The sequence below is a fragment of the Anarhichas minor genome, unplaced genomic scaffold (genome assembly GCF_050575085.1).
Source record: "Anarhichas minor isolate MPS153535 unplaced genomic scaffold, ASM5057508v1 ptg000030l, whole genome shotgun sequence".
In the NCBI taxonomy this organism is placed as follows: domain Eukaryota; kingdom Metazoa; phylum Chordata; class Actinopteri; order Perciformes; family Anarhichadidae; genus Anarhichas; species Anarhichas minor.
Genome location: NW_027466476.1, coordinates 6,184,859 through 6,203,910, shown reverse-complemented (window position 1 = coordinate 6,203,910; position 19,052 = coordinate 6,184,859). Strand labels below are relative to the sequence as shown.

General features: G+C 47.2%; 1 protein-coding gene across 3 annotated transcripts in view; it reads right to left on the bottom strand.

The window, feature by feature from the left end:
• kat6a (K(lysine) acetyltransferase 6A) overlaps positions 1–17,381 on the bottom strand; it is a 30,223-nt gene extending 12,842 nt beyond the window's left edge. Inside the window, exons 1-7 of one of the 3 annotated variants that reach the window (XM_076105033.1) lie at positions 16,884–17,381; positions 13,951–15,476; positions 3,117–3,225; positions 2,387–2,502; positions 1,550–1,631; positions 1,153–1,267; positions 599–912 (exon numbers count right to left, since the gene is read on the bottom strand). In XM_076105033.1, coding sequence (XP_075961148.1) covers positions 599–912; positions 1,153–1,267; positions 1,550–1,631; positions 2,387–2,502; positions 3,117–3,225; positions 13,951–14,724 — 1,510 coding nt within the window. In that variant the 5' untranslated portion in view covers positions 14,725–15,476; positions 16,884–17,381. Of the gene's footprint in view, positions 1–598; positions 913–1,152; positions 1,268–1,549; positions 1,632–2,386; positions 2,503–3,116; positions 3,226–13,950; positions 15,477–16,349; positions 16,603–16,883 lie in introns of those variants that run through there. The other 2 variants (XM_076105031.1, XM_076105032.1) reach the window with 2 other exon arrangements.
• Positions 17,382–19,052: the final 1,671 nt, after the last annotated feature.

Here is a 19,052-nt window from a genome sequence, read left to right as displayed (position 1 = left end):
AAAGTGGGTCAAAACACCAGTGAAAATTGAAGTGAATGCTGCCAACGCATCTGCTCCGTCACATTTATTCTCTTCTGTGCGCTGCACAGTAAAGGTTCAGTGGAAGGAGAACTGCAGGAGGCCACTTCATATTACAAAGCAGTTTCTTTTGATGCATAAGCAACACTTTCCAGAGGCAGAAAAAAAAAACATCAACGCTACTCCATTTTACCATCGGTCTACAATTTCCAAATAAGTAACATCACGGCTGTATCATTATAATGCTGGAAGAAAAGTGAAGCGCCGTCTACGCAGCACAACATGAACCGGTAGTACAGAGTCCGTCAGTTAGCAAAGCATCTAGCTGATAAATTGGGTATAACTGGAAAGCTGAGACTCTTGAGGATCCAATGAGCTTAAATTAACCTTCACTAAGTCCCGCCCCTCAAATTGATCTTCAGGTTCCCAGCATTCAGATGATGTCTACCACTTGTATGTGGCATATCCTTTTGACCTGCTATCTCCACCTAAAGATCCCCTGTTCCCCCCCAAAAACGAGTCTATGCATGTCAAGTACATGAACTATATAAACTGCACTGGTAGTGGAGCTAATCCTCACCTCTATCATCTCCTTCTCCTTTGCGATTGGCTTTCTTTCGGATGCGGCACTGCTGTGAATAGTCCACCACTTCCTGCCGGGCCTTGCGGCCCTCGGGCGACGGCGTGAAGAACTTGGTGAGGGCGTCGATGAGGCCCTTGGTCTTGTTGTTGAAGCGCAGGCTGCCCTGCGACATGTCGTCGTCGTCCCGCATCGAGAAAAGCAGCCGGTCGTCCCCGGGGTAACCCTCGCAGGAGGAGCTGGAGGACGAGTGGGCCGAGGCCGAGCGCTTCCGCCGACCACGCCTGCCCAGCTTCTTAAAGGGCCGGCCCGGCCTGAGGAGAAAGTGAGCGGTCTGTTTGAGACTCTGGATATATATATATATTTACAGCCTATATTTATATATAGATAATGATAAATTACACAGAGAAGAGAAAGAAAAAAAAGTAGCTGCGAGCTCATTTTAGCGAGTAGGCATTGTGGCCGTTAGCTCGTCTGCACTCTGGTGAGGCAGATACACGACACCTTGCTCTCCGCTCGGCTAACAATAGCTGAAGGCATTTCTTTTTTCTCACCTGTTCTTGGGCCGCCCCAGCGGTGCGTTGTAGCGCCGTTTGATTTGTGCTGCCTTTTCAAGTAAAAGCTTCTTTCCCTTTTTCCTGGGTTGGCAGATTTGACAAATCCACATGCCTGGAGAGAAAAGAGTAAAAGCACAGGTTCACACACCCCGCGGTGGACTAGACAAGACGGGCTACCAACCGGACTGCGGGACGTATCGAATACATTAGCGCTTAAATGGTGGAGCGTTGGGTGATTCATGAGGACTCGAGGCATCATTTAGTGTGACTATAACGATCGTATAGAGTAGTAATGAATGAGCTTTACGTAGTCCGTCAGTTGAATTCATGGGAGGGCCGCAAACAGTTCAATGAAGAGGTAAGTGATGAGTTAAAGCAGCAGCGCTGTGCTTACCTTTGGGCATACGCGTGAGGGGGGGGTCACAGCACTCCATGTGGAAGCCCCGGTCACAGGAGTCACAGAACAACATGTTGTCCTGTATAGTTCACACACACACACACACACACACACACACACACACACACACACACACACACACACACACACACACACACACACACACACACACACACACACACACACACACACACACACACACACACACACACACACACACACACACACACACACAGTATTGATGAGTATTAAACCCTTTAGATGTGTTTCACACAAAGTGAGTCTCATTGACTCATTGCACATGAAAGCTAGAACAATATGTTAGGGCATATTTAATAAGAAATATGCGTCACTCATGTCTAATAAGACGGATATGAAGCACTTTGTTTGATGATACATTTATTAGAGGCTCCAGTGCTCATTCCGATGGCACATTTTGATCAGATTTCCACATATTCATGCCCCAAAAGTGCATTATTTTTTATTTAATTACTATGAATGTGCCTTTTACAGTTGGACTGCACTTTGAAAATATTCACCGTGACTGGTTGAAGCCACTGCTTTGTTTCCCTTTTATTCTCCGTGTTCTAGATGTATTCTATCACTGTGCGTGTCGGTAGAATGTCGTGCATTTTGTCTCACTGTCAAACCTCTCTCCAAACATTTGAATAACAATCACTCCTCGCTTGATAAGTAAGAGAAAAGAGTGAAATCGTGCCGATGCCGACTTAAAATAGCTCAATGCCGGGACCACAGAGCACCTAAGCAGAGAAGAAGAGTGCTCACAGACGCTGATAGGCGGCCAATCCGCCGTATTCGTTCTCATCCACTCACCGCATTCTTCCCTTGATCCTGACAGCTGCTGCAAGTCTTGCATTCGATGCACTGCCACCACAGAGCCTTGACTCGCGTTGTGAGCTCTGGGGAGAACTTGAGACAGGACGGGTGGCCTGCAGGTAGACAGACACACACAAACAAGTCAACGTCACACACTGACTGACAGCCATGACCCACTTGCATCATTGTTGGAGAAGAAGAAGAAGAAGGAAAATAAGAGCTCCTCTTGGAATTGAAAAGGCCTCCCTGAATTAAACCTGGCTGCAAAGAGAGTGTTCAAACATAAATGACAATCTGTCAGAGCTCCGTTTGAAGAGCTGCAAACAAGATGCGCTCGTCTGGGACAGAAACCCACGGAGGGAAGAGGAGGAACACAATCCCTCCTCTGCTTTCACTAAGCGGCAGGAAAACCAGATTCATGTCCCAATTTCTCTGAAAACAGAGAACGGTGCCAGTATCTGGCAAGGCATGGCACCCGAAAAAGAGATAAAAGAGTCTGTGTCTGTAAATTGTTGTGTGCAGCTTCCTAAAATTAAACGCACAGTAATCGTTTTACAGGATGTGTGCTTGGCATTGTGCTTATATTTGGGTTTTTTTTAAACAAAAATTGTCTTTTTACAAAAAAAGATAATACAGAATTTGAGATTACATGTATTCTAACCAATCATATCACATTTATACTCTCTTCTTCTGTGGTGGTTCGGCCCACATAACCAAGAACACTCACCACTATTGCCACAGTCGGCGCAGGAGATGAGCTCCTCCGGCCTCTTATCGCGATTCTGCTCCTTGGTCCCCAAGCAGAAGCTGCAGATGGGGATGGGCTCTGCCACCGGCTGGGGGAGGGACAGAAGAGGGGAGGAGATGGGGGGGGGGGGGGGGGGGGGAGATGAGAGACTGTCAGTCAACTTAACAGCCCAGTTGTACAAATGACAGCAAACAAAGTGGCCTCGTGCGTCCTGCCACAGTGAGTGACTGTTGCTGTGTATTAACGGCGGACTGAAAACTACAACGACACCACGGAGCATGTGGGTCTGTGAACAAAGTGTTGAGGATAATGAGGAGCACGAGAGCTGCACTGTGAGGGGATGGCTTGTATAATTCATGTCAACGTCTCCGCTGACTCCTGTGTCGTTTGATCTAAAGCTGTGTCTGCTTGTACTGGCTGAGGAGTTTACGTTCCAGAGCAATGTGTGAAAGACGCCATCAGACATTCATTTCTGGAGCGGCATTCATCTTTTAGCGTGTCCCCAAAAAACACACAAACCGTGTCAGCAGGCGTGTACTAAGACACAAAAACACATTACCTGATACGCACAGAAGAGCAAAACCTAGGACAGGTTTGTGTCCAGGAACACAAAAGGCAGGATAACACAACATGTTGTTAGGCATCAAGTATGACTCGTCAGTCTGTGCAGGTGCACCTCACAGGTACTAACACAAGAGGGAGGGGCCACGGGGTGAATCTCTGTGAAAGTCTATGGAGCCTGGAGGCCCTGAGGGGAAGTGGTGGCTCACTGCTACCTCAGAGTTCACCACAAGGCAACACATTTGGTTTACTGTTGAGTAACCTACAGATATGAGTCAGTCAAATTGTTAATTACTGCCACAATGTAACCATATCAATCTTTATACTCTGGCTGTGGTCACATAAATGTCCTGTAAGCAAATACATTTTGGTGAGCTTGTACTGTTTTTAATAGTGATGAACTGGGATTTAAGGTACCTTTTAAAACTCATTTTGGCCTTTTCCTATTCTATTGTTTAACAACACTGAAAAAGCAGTGGGTGTAATTAGGATTTTCTGACTGAAAAGTCTTCAAATTGATACAAACACAAATTTAAAACGCAAAACAATCTAAGTTCGCCACCGGTACATCCATCCATCCATCCATCTATCCATTTTCCTCCGCTTATCCGGGGTCGGGTCGCGGTGGCAACAGGCCAACCCAGACTTCCCTCTCACCGGCAACATGTTCCAGCTCATTCTGGGGGATCCCAAGGCGTTCCCAGGCCAGCTGGGAGATGTAATCCCTCCAGCGTGTTCTGGGTCTTCCCCGGGGTCTCTTCCCAGTTGGACGTGCCTGGAAAACCTCCAGTGGGAGGCGTCCAGGAGGCATCCTAATTAGATGCCCGAACCACCTCAGCTGACTCCTTTCGACGCGAAGGAGTAGCGGCTCGACTCCAAGCTCCCTCCTGATGACCGAGCTCCTTACCCTATCTCTAAGGCTGAGCCCGGCCACCCTACGGAGGAAGCTCATTTCGGCCGCTTGTAGCCGCGACCTTGTCCTTTCGGTCACGACCCAGAGTTCGTGACCATAGGTGAGGGTAGGAACGTAGACCGAGTGGTAAATTGAGAGCTTTGCCTTCCGGCTCAGCTCCCTCTTCACCAAGACGGTCCGGTGCAGCGCCTGCTTTACTGCTGCAGCCGCACCGATCCGTCTGTCGATCTCCCGCTCCATCTTACCCTCACTCGTGAACAAGACCCCGAGATACTTGAACTCCTTCGCTTGAGGTAGGCACTCCGTCCCCACCTGGAGGGAGCAATCCACCGGTTTCCGGCAGAGCACCATGGCCTCAGATTTGGAGGTGCTAACTCTCATCCCCGCCGCTTCACACTCGGCTGCAAACCGCCCCAGTGAATGCTGGAGGTCACGATCCGAGGAGGCTAACAGGACCACATCATCTGCAAACAGCAGATGTTACAACCACCGGTACAACCACTTGTATTTAAAGGTTACATGCTGGGTTAAATCACAAGCATTAGGTCAAAGGACAAATATGCATCATATGTGTTTGAATGGGTAAAGATATTGGAGAGATGTCTCTCCTCCAAACTCAAAGCTCTCGTGTGTTGCCAGGTTGAGGACCCTGAACCTACATGAGCACACATTAAACTTTGCCATGTGCAACAACCAAGACAAAACGACTAGAGATGAACCTTATAACAACACAAACCCTGTGCTAACTTACAAACAGCGCTGGGCAGATTACTTAGAAAATGTAAACTCTTCTAAAACGGGTACATACTTTCTATTAGATAAGATAAATAACTGGTAGCTAGCGATGGCCGTGAGTAAAGCCCGGCCAAATGAGCTTGCGTGTCCAAATATTGTCCTAACCAACCACAGAGACGTGTTCAAGCCATTAAACTAGTGTTAAACTGGTTGAACACGTTTATGTTCTTTACGTAGGCTAATTTCTAGAATCCAGTTTGTTTGCTTGCTTCCATGGCTGCTGTTTGAATGCCAATTAGTTTCACATCTGGCAACCCTGGGTATCGCAATGGGCCAAAGACCAAAGTAAAAACAGACGTTCTTCACTGGAATGGAAACTTGAAAGGAGAACGTACTGGCTGCAGCATTGTTGTCGGAAAATCCACAACTTCAACTTAACAGGTTTCCTTATGTTTATTCTTTTTATGATTTAATGCAGTAAATATATTACATATTTCTCCATTAAACACACCTGTTTCTGGAGGGTTCAATTGATACAAAGGATATTCAGTTGCAAAAACGATCTTATGAAGACAAAGTAACAAAAAAGATCTGAGGTAACACATTAAAAAGTACCGATCAAGAGAAGAGTACAAGAAAATGTCTCAAGTACAGTGTGTTTATGAGAGAAAAATGCAACTGTGGCACCTCGAGCGAGCCGTCTGCATGTGTGAGAAGAGCACAAGTGATGGACACTCTGAAGGAGCTACAGGGCTCCATGGCTGACATGGGAGACACCGAGCATACGACATCTGTTGTCCAACTGCTTCCACATCCTCCGCTTTATGTTTAGCGCAGCGGAGAGGAATCCACTGTTGAAAACAACTCGCGTGACATCTGGGCTGGTGTTTGCCCGCTGGCACGTGTGCGACTCTGAGACACAGTGGACGAGGGTTCTATGATCCGATGACACCAAAGCGGAGTCGCATCAGCACAAAACACTGAATGGGTGGCGTCGTGCTGCTGAAGGTAGCGGGTAACATGGCTGCAGCCAAAGTGAGACACATGCCAAAGAACTACAATAACAACGTGCCGGAGCAGAGTCACAACTCAAGTTAGAACTCACTTGAGGTGGAGATTTCTTTCAACTTTGACTCTCTTTTCTTGGGTTAATCAGTGTAAAAAAAAAAGAAAAGTGTAATTATCCTACTAATTATTTAAAATTGTTACACAATAAACCAGAAAAAAAACCAGGGAAGATGAACACTTTTATAGACACAATACAGCCAAATATTTGAACACTTGAGACACTTCCTGTTATCTGTGATAATATGTGACATCTTATAAGTCAGATACTGAAATCCCCAAACAATAATAAAAGTATATTTTTAGGACAAAACACCCTCATTCTTGCATAAAGTCCATCACGCAGCCTGCTATGAATTTAGAAAGTAGCCGCCGAAACTCATTGAAAAATTAAAAAAGGAAGTCTATTCTCAAGCGCATCTGTGGTGACCATGATGAAGAGAAAATACTAATCTGTATGTTTTATATTATTCTGAAATTCAAAAATACTGAAACACTTTGCAGGAGGCACACACCTGAGGGCGTAACATGCTCACAGCGGACAGTCCAATAATTCATTTAAAATGGAGAAGAAAACAACGTGACATTCACCGAAGACGGCGTCGTGACAGCACAACAGCGTCGGTGCACACGGCTGCAGAGAGCTGGGGAGGCAGGGAGGAGACGGGGACAAGAGAGCTTGATTTATTGGGTTCATTTCCTTCTGACTCGGGCTACTTCCAACACCCCCACCTAACACCACAGGGACAGAGCGAGCACGAGAAACAAAAGGTACGAGAGAGAGAGCGAGTCAGAGAAGAAAGAGGTAGAGAGAGAGAGAGAGAGAGGAGGGCTGTAAAGAATGAGCAGTGGAGAGAGAGAGAGAGGCAGATAAGCACAGAGGAAGATAGAGTCTTACGTGAGGATAAACGTACAAAGCACCAGCTCTCTATTTCTGAAACCATTTCACATTCTCACAGGTAAAAAGGTTATAACAGGGTTATAACGTTTAAGATTCAAAACCTGGATGCGTGATGAAAAAGAGCTATATTGGGCTGCAAAACACTGAAGAGAAATGGAAGTCAGCGGCGAGGAGGAAGAAAGGAGGAGTGTTAAGACAGAGCGGGAGTCGAAAATAAGAATCCAGAGCGCAGGGGGGAGTGAAGGAAATGGGAAGTGTTAAGAAAGAGAGAAACGTGCAGCAGCAGTCCTCTGAGCGGTGTGCGTGCGACCAACACCTCAATCATTGCTGACGCTTAACCCTTTCCCCGCCGGAGGAGGTCAACAGCTCCCACTCGCCCTGTGAGCGCTCGAGTAAACACGAGCAGAGAGCCCCACACACAGTATAGTGACGCGAGTTACAGTGAGGCTTTAGTTACTGGCTGCCACCGTAAATTAATCCCTGACAGATACAAAAAATTGAAAAGCTAATCCTCCCTCCATGACAGGGATATTGGAACGGTGAAACACAATCCTCAAATTTCTCCTGAGAGCTGTTTTCTCCTCACCGTTTCAGCTCCTTTTCTACCTCGGCCAGCATTAGCTGCCAGGACTGCTCTTACAGCACAACACTGCTCGAGAAATCTTCCACATCTCCCGACTGTTAAGTGACACGGACCACTTTCGATTTAAGATGTGTGTGTGTGGATGCGTGGATGTCTATTTTAAGCCTGCGTGTTGCTGCGTTGGCATGCACTTCTTCTTTTTTTTTTTTGCCCAACATAAGAAGCGTTCAGGAACACACCGTTGTTCGGAGCCAAAAAGACACGCCTTGTGGCAACTGTTAGCTGCGTCTACTTGAAATGCCATACAAACATGTCTTACAAGTTACAGGTTGCTCTATAAATACACGCGCACACACACACACACACACACACACACACACACACACACACACACACACACACACACACACACACACACACACACACACACACACACACACACACACACACGATGGTACCCGAGTCTGACCCGACTGACACACCAGCTCGTGCTTTATGGATCACTTGAGCACAACAAACACACTCCATACCCAGTGTGCTCCAGGGTTAGCCTACTTTTAGGTTTAGTTTTCAAACGGTCAAAGTTAATACTTGAGGAAGCATGCAGCGTTGTCTGAGACCTTGTGCGGAGAGATAGTTGGTTATAAAATATAAAATAAAAACTAGTGATGGCCTGGTTTACCCACTTTACATAAATTGGCTTCTGTTGTCCAAAAACAGAGGACAGGAGAGTGAAACAGGAAGGAGAGAACAATGGAGCAAGGACGAAAGGAGAGGGAGAAATGGAGGAGGAGGAGGGATAAAAGGCAATGGGAGAAAAGGGAAAGAAGGAAAAGCGTTGCAGTTGTCCTTGTCTCGTCTCAAGTCAAGGATCTCATTAACATGGGAGCCCAATCTCAGCAACCCCCACCCCCAACCCTCAGCAACCCCCACCCCCAACCACCACCACACTTCCCTTATGGCCGCCCCCACCTCCAACACAAACTCATTGATCACTGTTACAGAGCACAACGTGCAAAGCAGACACAACACACACACACATATTTGCACTTGCAGTCATTGCATGCACGAAGCACAAGTGGTCGTGAAACACACCTCAGCATGCCATCGTCACATTTTCATCCGAACGTGTATATGCATGGATGTTCAAGTGATGTCAGCTGACGGTTAGGGGAGCAGCGTTGACATTTCATATCTGAACTCCCTGGAGCCCCACCTGCCCGGAAATCACTTGTCAGTAACTGGTCCACTGTCTGCAAACAGCCCGAGGAAGAAGACCGTGTGTCGTGCCAACCCGCCCTCCCTTTAGCCAAAGCATCACCCTCCATTAACGTCGAGGTTAGCCAGCGAGCACAAAGCTAAATCACTGCATCAAACGGAGCGGGAGCTGGCGGCGCTCCAGCCGTCACTTCCACAGCTGCTCAACACATTGGCTCCATTTGTAGGGTGGTGAGGTTAGCCATACGCGAGGCCTCACACAGACACAGCTACACTTAGCACGCCAAATGCCATTCACGTCACAGTCACCGGTGAGCTGGAGGTAACTGCTGCTGCTGCTGCTGCTGCTGGCAGCGTCTGTTCCTGGTCATTCTCCTGCAGCCAACGGGTCAAATTTGAACACCGTCACTGAAAACATTTTCCAGCTCGAGGCCAAGTCTACACACGGTTTAGGAATGTGTTCACACAGACCTGGCAGGTTGCAGTTAATGATTATTTTAGTCATCGAGTGTTGTCCTCGATTATTCCATGGATTATTGGATAAAACAGAACAACTAATTGGTTTCCTTTTTTAGGAAAATCATCATTTGTATTGCTGAAATTGCATAAATGAATATCTGTCAAAACTAAACCCATTGAGTGTAATGTGCCGTATTTTGATGAAAAACACATGATTCAAATATTAGGAAATAAATGATTGTATTTTGATGTTAATATTAGCTTTGATAAAAAATATATATTGGCATTAGTCATTTTAATTATCTATTATAAGCTGTTTAGTGCTAGTAAGTGCCCACTCTAATATTTATTTTATACACCTCCTTCAAACAAAAACTATATTTTACAAGATTAAATTGATTCATCATGATAACATCAACGGTTGGGGTTAAACAAAGTTTCTTATGGAATCGTTTCAGCCGTTTATTTATCATAAAGGTTTCCATAGACAAAGTCCAGGTGAAAAGCGTCGACAGTGAGCTCACTGGACTGCCTTGAGTAACTCAGGGACTCCAAGTGTAATGTTTCACTACTTTGAGCTCCACAAATGAAAATCCATTCCTGCACGATTGTATTTGAGGTTGCAGCAGAGCACAACAACATGTTCATTTTGATTTGTGTGAACGGACCCTTTAGATAAATGCTCCATTTCTCTGCCGGTGTGTAACTGTCTAACAACTGTCTGTGGTCGCTGTGTAGCATGAGCTGGTGCCATCAGAGAGAGGAACAAGCTCTTTCAACTTTAGGAAGTAATAATGGCTCGACTGAGGCCAGAGCTCTGGTAGAACGGGAACAACAGATGCCTGACAAGACAATTAAGGCAAATTAATTTTATCTCTCCACCCCCCTCCTTGAAAAATGGATCAGTCCATAATCTGAAATTCAAGTTGACAATAAGAGTCACGGGAGACAATTTCATTGCATCCAACTTAGTCACTTTCCCAGCATTCCTGTGGTGTGATGCGAACCCAGAGAATGTTTTCGTCCATCCAGTGAACACACAAAACCATCTCCTGCGACTGCACAACATGATGGAGCAGCAAAGAGGGGGAAGGGAAAAAGACGAAGAAGCAGGTTGCACCAAAGGCATATAATCGATGTCTGAGGGCATTCTGTATTCACGATCCTCCGACTGACGATACATGTCTTCACCTTGAGCCAACACAAGCAGGGGGATGTGTGTGATGTTGGAGAGACAGGTGGGGGGGGGGGGGGGGGGGGGGGTGCAATACTGGGTAAACGGAATGAATTACAGGGGATAAATATAGCCGTTATGGAGCATAATAAGCGATGCTTAATGCAGCAACTCTACAAACCGCTACCAGCTGCAGGCTAGCCTGTCCCGGGGTCAGTGGGACGTTTTGGAGGGAAATCACCACGACCACGACATTGTGTACAAGCAGAAAACGTTACTGTGTGTGTGTTGATCACGGGCCGGTTTTTTTCACACGTCCTCGCTGTGACACTGCGCGTCGAGATCGAGAACTCTGGTTCACCCCGCTCCAGCTGTTGAGGAGGGGGCAACCGCGGGGCAGGGAGATTGTTATTATGACAAGGATGAACATCATACACACACACACACAACTACATACACACACAAAAGCTCAGCGTCAAGCCCATCCCATCTAATGGCCGTAGCCTCATACTGCTAACGGGCGCTCAGGGAGGCAATGAGGTTTGCCATCTATATATCCATGACCCCTGGTTGACTTCACTCCCCCATCCACCTCCCCCTTCGTGACCTAGCAATGGCACCCTATCAGGGTGAGAGTGGGGGACACAGAAATAAGGTCTGGGATCCCGTTTGAATGGAGTGCTTCGACACAAACATCATCGTGTTGGGTACACAAATCTCCCCACAAATGGGGTCAAAGCCAGTGCTGAGCCATTTGTTTTGATTTCCCCCCTCCCTCCTCCTGCCTTTACTCTCTCTCTCTCTCTCTCTCTCTCTCTCTCTCTCCGCCTTTCCTTGGGAAATCATAATTGTTAGCAATCATGCAGGGCAATATGGCAATGATGCGCAACTTGGAAGAGTAGGAGAATGATCACGCAACGGCGACTCCGTCTACCGTGCACACACGGTTTCTATCTCTTTGATGCATATGCCTCTCGTACCGGCTAACATACACATCAAGAACACACCGACACATACTCGCAAAAACACACATGATTGAGCAGCAATAAGGTTACATCCTCTGGAGAGAGATAGAGGAAAGCAACATCACAAGCAGAAGCCGGGAGGAAGAGTAAACAGGCTTGCGTGAATGCCAGACACAATTGTCAATTTCCTCACTGCTGCAGCAGCTCCCCCCCCCCCCCCCCCCCCCCCCGCCCGCCCGCCATTCAGGTCTACGCGTTTAATTCATAATCTCTGACCAGTAAATAATGTCAGGGTGGGCTTGATTGCTCATGCAAAAATTCACTTTGCCTTTCTGGTGCAATCTGAAACAAATCCACTTATGTACAAACATTGTTTTCACACCGAGGCCGGCGTTACTTTGTGTTTTCATTGGGTTCTGTGAGGCGGAGTGGCGGGCCGATCAGTAGCTGAGTCAGAGAGGAAGAGGAGGTTGATGTCGGTTCGTCTTAGAACAGGGCCATCTGCAGCCAAGCAGGTCACTGTGTTAGGCAGACCCCCATGTGACTCCAGCCTGCTCTCTAGGCTAATCCTACTTTGTGTGTGCGCGTGCGTGTGCGTGCGTGTGTATGGGCGTCCATACCAGCAGCTTCTGTGGCAGCCCAGGCTTGAATACACCCCCACACAGAGGGGCAGATAAAGCCAGGAGCCAGCCAAAACAGTGTTTAGGGCAGATAGAGTGTTAACAACCTGAGTGACATTTGATCCAATGATGGGCCACTAGGCCGGCACATAGTGGTGTGTAGTGCCAACAGGTTTATTTACATGCTGGTTGTTAGATGTTTGCACGCCTGTGGTAATCTAAAGTAGAGGATTCATGGAAAGCAAACTGTTGTGTGTGTTGTCTTGTGTCAGAATCCACTCCGTGTGTGCCATTCTGTGTTTGCATGCAGTTGTATGGTTTTATATGAGAGTGTGTGTGTACACATAGCCCTGGCCCTTAGAAGCAGAGGTTAGCAGCCGCCTGCTCTCTGTGATCAGGTTACAAAAGTGGGTGTGTTCCCTCTCTCGTCTGTCGCCTGCATGTCTGCCTCTCCAACTTATTCTGTCTCTCTCGCTTTCTTGTCTCTCCATGTCTCTGCCTCTCTCTCCCTTTCTGGAGGCCTGTAGCTTGCGTCATCCAGGCTTCTTCCTTTGGCACCACTACAGACCATCTCTCGCTCTCCCTCGTCTGTGTTCCTCCCCTTCCCTCTTTTCCTTTCTTTCTTCCACCCATCCTCCTGCCAAGGAGCAGCCCTGCAGCTGGTCCACACTCCCTGCAGGAGGGTGGGAGCCATGTGACTCTCTCCCCCTGACCTCCTCCTCTGCTAAAAAAATTTGGCCCACCAGATGCTCCACCCAGCATCACTCTAGTATTGCTCGCCTGGGCCACATCGCACACACCTGGGGCTCTGTCACTCATATATTGCCCCAGCAAATGTAACGCTGACCAAAGAAGTCTTTCTCACATGTATTCTGATCCGATACGCCCATGCTCTCTCCAAAAACACACTGATAACGTCTTCCACACAGTGATGCAGACTCCAGTTTGTGGATAAATCCTCACTCTGGCATCCGTCTGATCTTACAAATGTTGCCCAACCCTTCGCAAAAAAACTAAAACGTTGCAATGTGCTATCTGGTGTGAACTACTATGCCATATGCTGGATGAAAACTCACGACTAACGTTCACAGAGTAAAGGACCGTACTGTGCTGTAGTAAATTACAGCCCTGTAGGCCCATGACCAATTTGAACAAGCAGAGAAAATGCAGCGCCAACATCTCAGATATTGCCAACTGATAGCTCTGGACTAATCTGGGTGTGCATCGGCTATTATGCAAGTCCAATAAATGTTGTGTGGATTGCAAAAAGAGAGGGAGTTTTTCTTATACTTTCACAAATCACACTCTCTTTCTGTTGATCCAAAATGTTTGAACTGAGGAGCAGTTTTGACAGGATATCCGTTATATTATTAGACACATGTGATGCCAACAGACCAAAGTGATCTTCTCTTTTTACACGTGTAATGCAAAACCTTTACTGTCAACTGTGATCAGCAACATCCAAATGATAACGGTTGTCAATAATCCACAGTCAATAATGCCCATAGTGAAAGTGACCAGTTATTTACTATCTATAGCATCATATCAATGTGTGTAGGTTTAAGGTGAATGCACACCTGTTGGTGTTGGTGACAGATGTACACGTGCAGAGACATTACCTTGTCTTTCTCGTGGGGCAGCAACCGGACTGGTGGCAGTGATCCCAGAGACACCGTCCCGGTCCCGTCGTCCAGGCAGCTGCTGCGGCTGATGAGCTGGAACAGTGGACCCTGCTTCGCCACGCGTCCATGGGCCACGGCCCTCTTCAGGGCCACCCTCAGCTGCTGGTGGAAGAGGCCAGACCCCATAGAGCCGCTGCTTGACAAGTAGGCCGCCACGTCAGCCTGGCACTTGAGAAAGCGCTCGATGTTCTTTAAGCTGGAGCCACCGGGCTCATGGAGCCCCTCCAGTGCCCGTTTGAGCAACTTGTTCCAGTCCAGTCCCGGTTTCTTCCCAGAATGGGAGTGAGAACTACCTCCGCCACTGCTGCTGCCGCCACCACCGCCACCACCGCCGCCGCCGCCGCCGCCGCTGCTGCTGCCACCACCTCCTCCTCCTCCACCACCACCACCACCACCACCTCCTCCTCCTCCTCCACCTCCACCTCCTCCACCTCCTCCAGAGCTGCCACTACCTTTGGGCTTGGGCAGAGCTAAGCGCCCCGGGTTGTCAGGGTCCTTGTAGGAGTTGAGACCTTTGTTTGTGACCTTTAGGATGGTACCATCCTTGACGCTGAGCTCCAACTGCTCCAGAACCGTTTTGCGATCCAGGCTATGAGACATGGAGACCGCATTGCAAATGCGCTCCTCTGATGGTCGCTGCTTCTGCTTCTTCACCTTCTTGATGGCCTCCAAGATCCATTGAGTGTACATTGGGTTGGCCAGTTTCACCATGGCTACGGTCTGGGTGGGTGCGGGGGCCTTGAGGCCTTACCACACACAAAAAAGGACTGTAAGCCAAGGAAACACCTGGCCTGCGCCGTAGCGCCGCCGCCTCCTCTTTCTCGTTGCCCTCTGCCTGCGTACTAACCCTTGTCCTGGGGTCGCACAGAGAGTCCCTCAGAAGCTGAGTGTGAGCAGCACGGTAATGAGCAGCTGAACATAGCACAAACCCCCTGAGCCAACTCTCCACCTGGTAAAATACAGCCCACCCACCTCTCACTCCCAGTCAGGTGAACGTCCCTGACGAGAAGCAGGGGGAGTGGAGGAAGTTGCAGGTCAATTAGCAACTTAAACTCCCACAGCACACAATGTAGAGTAGATCTTGGCAATAAGAAGTGCTTGAAAAAAAAAAAAAAAAAAAAAGAAGAAGGTGTTTCCCACTTTCCAAAACACCTATTCACAAAAAATAAAACCTGCTCAGTGAGGTTCCTGTTACTGGCAAACTAGCCAATTCTCAATGTGAGTCGGTGAAGATGATCATAGTCTCCATGACATGAAATTAGTGTTTCAATGATAAAGGGGAGGGTAATGATGTTTTCTGTAGATTCCACAAGCTTCCACGTTTTCTCGTTCCTTCTCGCTGGTGCTTTACTCTTCCAGCATGCCGGGGCTTCTGAGCTCTGGGACGGAAAAGGTATCTCAACCCAGGGAGCAGTCACAGCCGATCACCTTCACGCCTATTGCACTTCAGTAGCTGACAAACCCTGCAAGGAAGAAAAACACACACACCCACACACACACAGAGGTTAATACAATTTTTGCAGAAAACACTTTTCAATAAAGTGAGAAAAAATATGGTAACACAGCTATGTCTTGAAACAAAGATGTGTTTAAATGAGATACAGATAACCTTAGAGAGGGCTTTTATAAGCACTGACACACCATACTTTTCCCTCACACAGATATATAAACAAAGCCATGCCTGCATACAGAAAGCACCATGAGGATTGGCCCATGCACTACTAACAAACTGGATATTGGGGAAGAGGAAGGATCACATCCCTGGTGATTGTTACCCCCTGACAGCTTGCTAATCACAGCCAGAATAATACAAAAATCGACAACTAACCGGCAACGTTAAGACCATAACTTCTAACAACCACTAGAAAACGGCACAAATGTGTCATAATGATGGAAATGACGAGCTATAAAAGTGTAAACAACATCATCCTAAAAATCTGCACCAGCAAGTTGACCATTGGCTAACTTAGTTGGGTTGCTATGGTAAACATGATGCAGTCAAAACACAGACTGTTAGCAAACATTAGCTGAGGAGCTAGCTGTAAACCAACGCTTAATCCATTGCCGCATTGACAAACTGTTTCCTACGGTGCTGTTTACTCTCACCGACATGATATTAGATGGCCAAAAATCTGACAACAAGCCTTCCCGCTTACTGCTGTTGTTCAGCACGCTGCATTAAAAGCTAGCCAACGAGCTAACGTTACGATAATGTTCCTAACGTTAGTCGCTAACCCCGAAACGTAAACAGCACGAAACGAGGAGTTAGCCAGCGCTCCAGCTAAAACATAAAGACACCGTTTTCCTTTCGACAGACGTTCCAGACAAACACTAACCATCACACCGCAGCACACACGGCGAATAATCTCATTTTGAATGTCATTCGGATATTAACGTGAGATCGCGGCCTTGTAAAAAAGGCACAATGCAACTTGCAGACGGCCATCTCGGCTAGCGAGCAAGTGCAAAAAAATAAGACATCATAGCGGCGGATTGTGCAGCGCTACATGTTCTCCGGCCTCCTTCCCAGCGAGGAGCCTCTGCCCGCGGAGACGCGTCCCTACGAGCGGTCCCCACCTCGCTGACTTCCTCCCTCCACCAGCCGCCCTCCCACGTAACACTACAGCCTGCGGTGCGGAGAAAACAAGGCCGCTGGAGAAGCTAGGCCTCGGCTCCCCCCTCCGTACCCCCCACACCCACCTCCGCGATCATCATCCCTCACGTACCCCTCTCTCCCTCTACCTCTCGCGGTTCCCCAGAAAGCCCGAGCTGGTCCGGTTCTGGTTTCCGAGGGAAGCTCGCGGAAAGGCAGACCCGTGTTTTAAAAAAAAATCCCATGTTCCCCCAATCCGGCTTTCGCTGCTACTCACCGGAATTTCTTGTCGAGCCGCTGAGGAGAAGGTGCCAAAACCGTGCGAAACGGAGACAACAACAAGCCAAAAAATGCAGCCACAGACCAGGGGTTCTAGAGCCGACGCCATCTTTGAGTGAAACAGGAGCACGGCTGGTGGGGGAGGGGGGAACACTGAACCGTCAGGCAGGGCCAAGGGACCGTCTGCATGGTGCGAGGCGAAGATCCAGGGGAAGAAAAATCCACTGCAAGGCGCGGGGGGCGGAGGCGCTGTGCTGTTGCTATGAGAGGGGTGTGGATATTGCTTGAGCACATGAAATGGAAGAAAGGGACAGATGGTGGTGGTGTTGGAGGGGAAAAAAAAGAAAAAGAGAGGATAGGTGTTCTCGCATTCTCTGCTGTACTACAACTAGGCCTACATAGGGGGAGATTCAAGGGAGCGTCTGCATTTTGCCGAGCAGTTGTAAAAAAAAAAGAAAAAAAAAATCAAAGCCAATGAGCGTGCCTTAACGTTAGAGGGTATTTAAAGATCAAAGTTAGACACCCCTCCACACTGCAGTCTATTGTAGCTGGTGTGTGTGTGTGTGTGTGTGTGTGTGTGTGTGTGTGTGTACATGTGTGTTTTAAGCTAAAGATGGGAACAGAGTCACACAGATCCAATCCTTCACAGATGATCAGATGTTACAGTGCAGCTATCCGGAGTATTACAGCACATGATAAAGCATGTTATTATGCACAGTAGTCTGCTAATGCATTGCTCGTCAGACTGTAAAACAGAGTATTATCTTTCCATCAAAGAAAATTATTATGTAAACTGTCTGCTGTCAATCCACCTTGTTACATTTCATCCTATGACAGCTGAGCTTCACACCTTTTCCTTCAAATTTATGTTCGGAGAAAGGTTGTTTTTTTTGAACAGCTCTCGGTGCAACATAAATCACAGCATCTGGTGACAGATGGAAGCAACATAATGTAAATGTATCACTGTGAATCTGCAGTGTGCTCGATTTAAAAGTAATTTGCACTTAAAATATGCTTAATACAAGTTGTAGATAATTTCAGGCCTAATATATGTTGTGGAAAGTTAAAAACTACATTGTGAATAGTGAGACTATTAATCGTGGCGGCTCAGAACACGCAGAGTTCTGCACAAGGATTGATAAACTATCACATGTTGCCCCGTATAGTTTATGAATATGCCTTGGGGAAATTTGAAGAACTTTAGCACAGCCTTCTCATTCAGAAGAAAAACAATCAGAGGGACACCGGTTTTGCTGCTTCAACTTCATGATCATAGTGATACAGAGGCACTTGTGTTGGAAATCTGGCAGCAATCTTCCTTTTCTATTACAGGCTAACACTGAAAGCTCCCTGGGTGGAAATTAAATTATCTGCAGCTTTGTGTCAAATGATGTGTACAGCAGTCCTCAGAGGCAGATTATAGAGTGTCTTATAGGGAGCAATTAGAACTGAGGTTTTCCCATGTTAGAGGTGTCTTGTGAGAGGGTGAACCGCTGTCAGCGCAGTGGTGATCAAATAAAACCGGTAAGGTCACACTTTACTCGCTGTTTGTCTTGCACTTCTTCGGGGACAGATAAATCACGTTTCAACGACGAGGCACTAATTATAATCAGCGGCAGTGTTATTACACAGATAAATAGTGTGAAGCGTTAACACGTGAACGGCTATTAGTACGCCTCCTGAGGACTCACATATTACATTAGTGTGTACAGTAGGCCAGCGAACAGATGGACTATACTCAGGAGAAGCTTGCACTGCATCTATCGCTCCCCGCCATGAATAAATAATGTTGTGTGCCATGATCTACAGCAGAGGCCATGTTCAACAATACACAACAACAGAAACAAACTAACCGGGTGGGGTGTGAGGGTGGAGGAGTATATAGGGAGTCATTTCATTGTAATTGTGATCAGATAATATGGATTTTCTGTCAGAAAAATGGAGGCAGAGGCACAACTTGAAGACCTGTACTTATTCCAAATGAGTGCTGTCAACCGATACAGTAATTAGAGGAATGAGGACGGAGATATAAAGGAGGGTGCATTTGCGTAATTTAATTTACACACATTGTTATTGGAGTCAACTCATCTTTTATAAGATGTTATAAATTGTTATGGGACAACTTGTACAGCAAACTTAATTGTGCACGATGCAAAAGTCATGTATC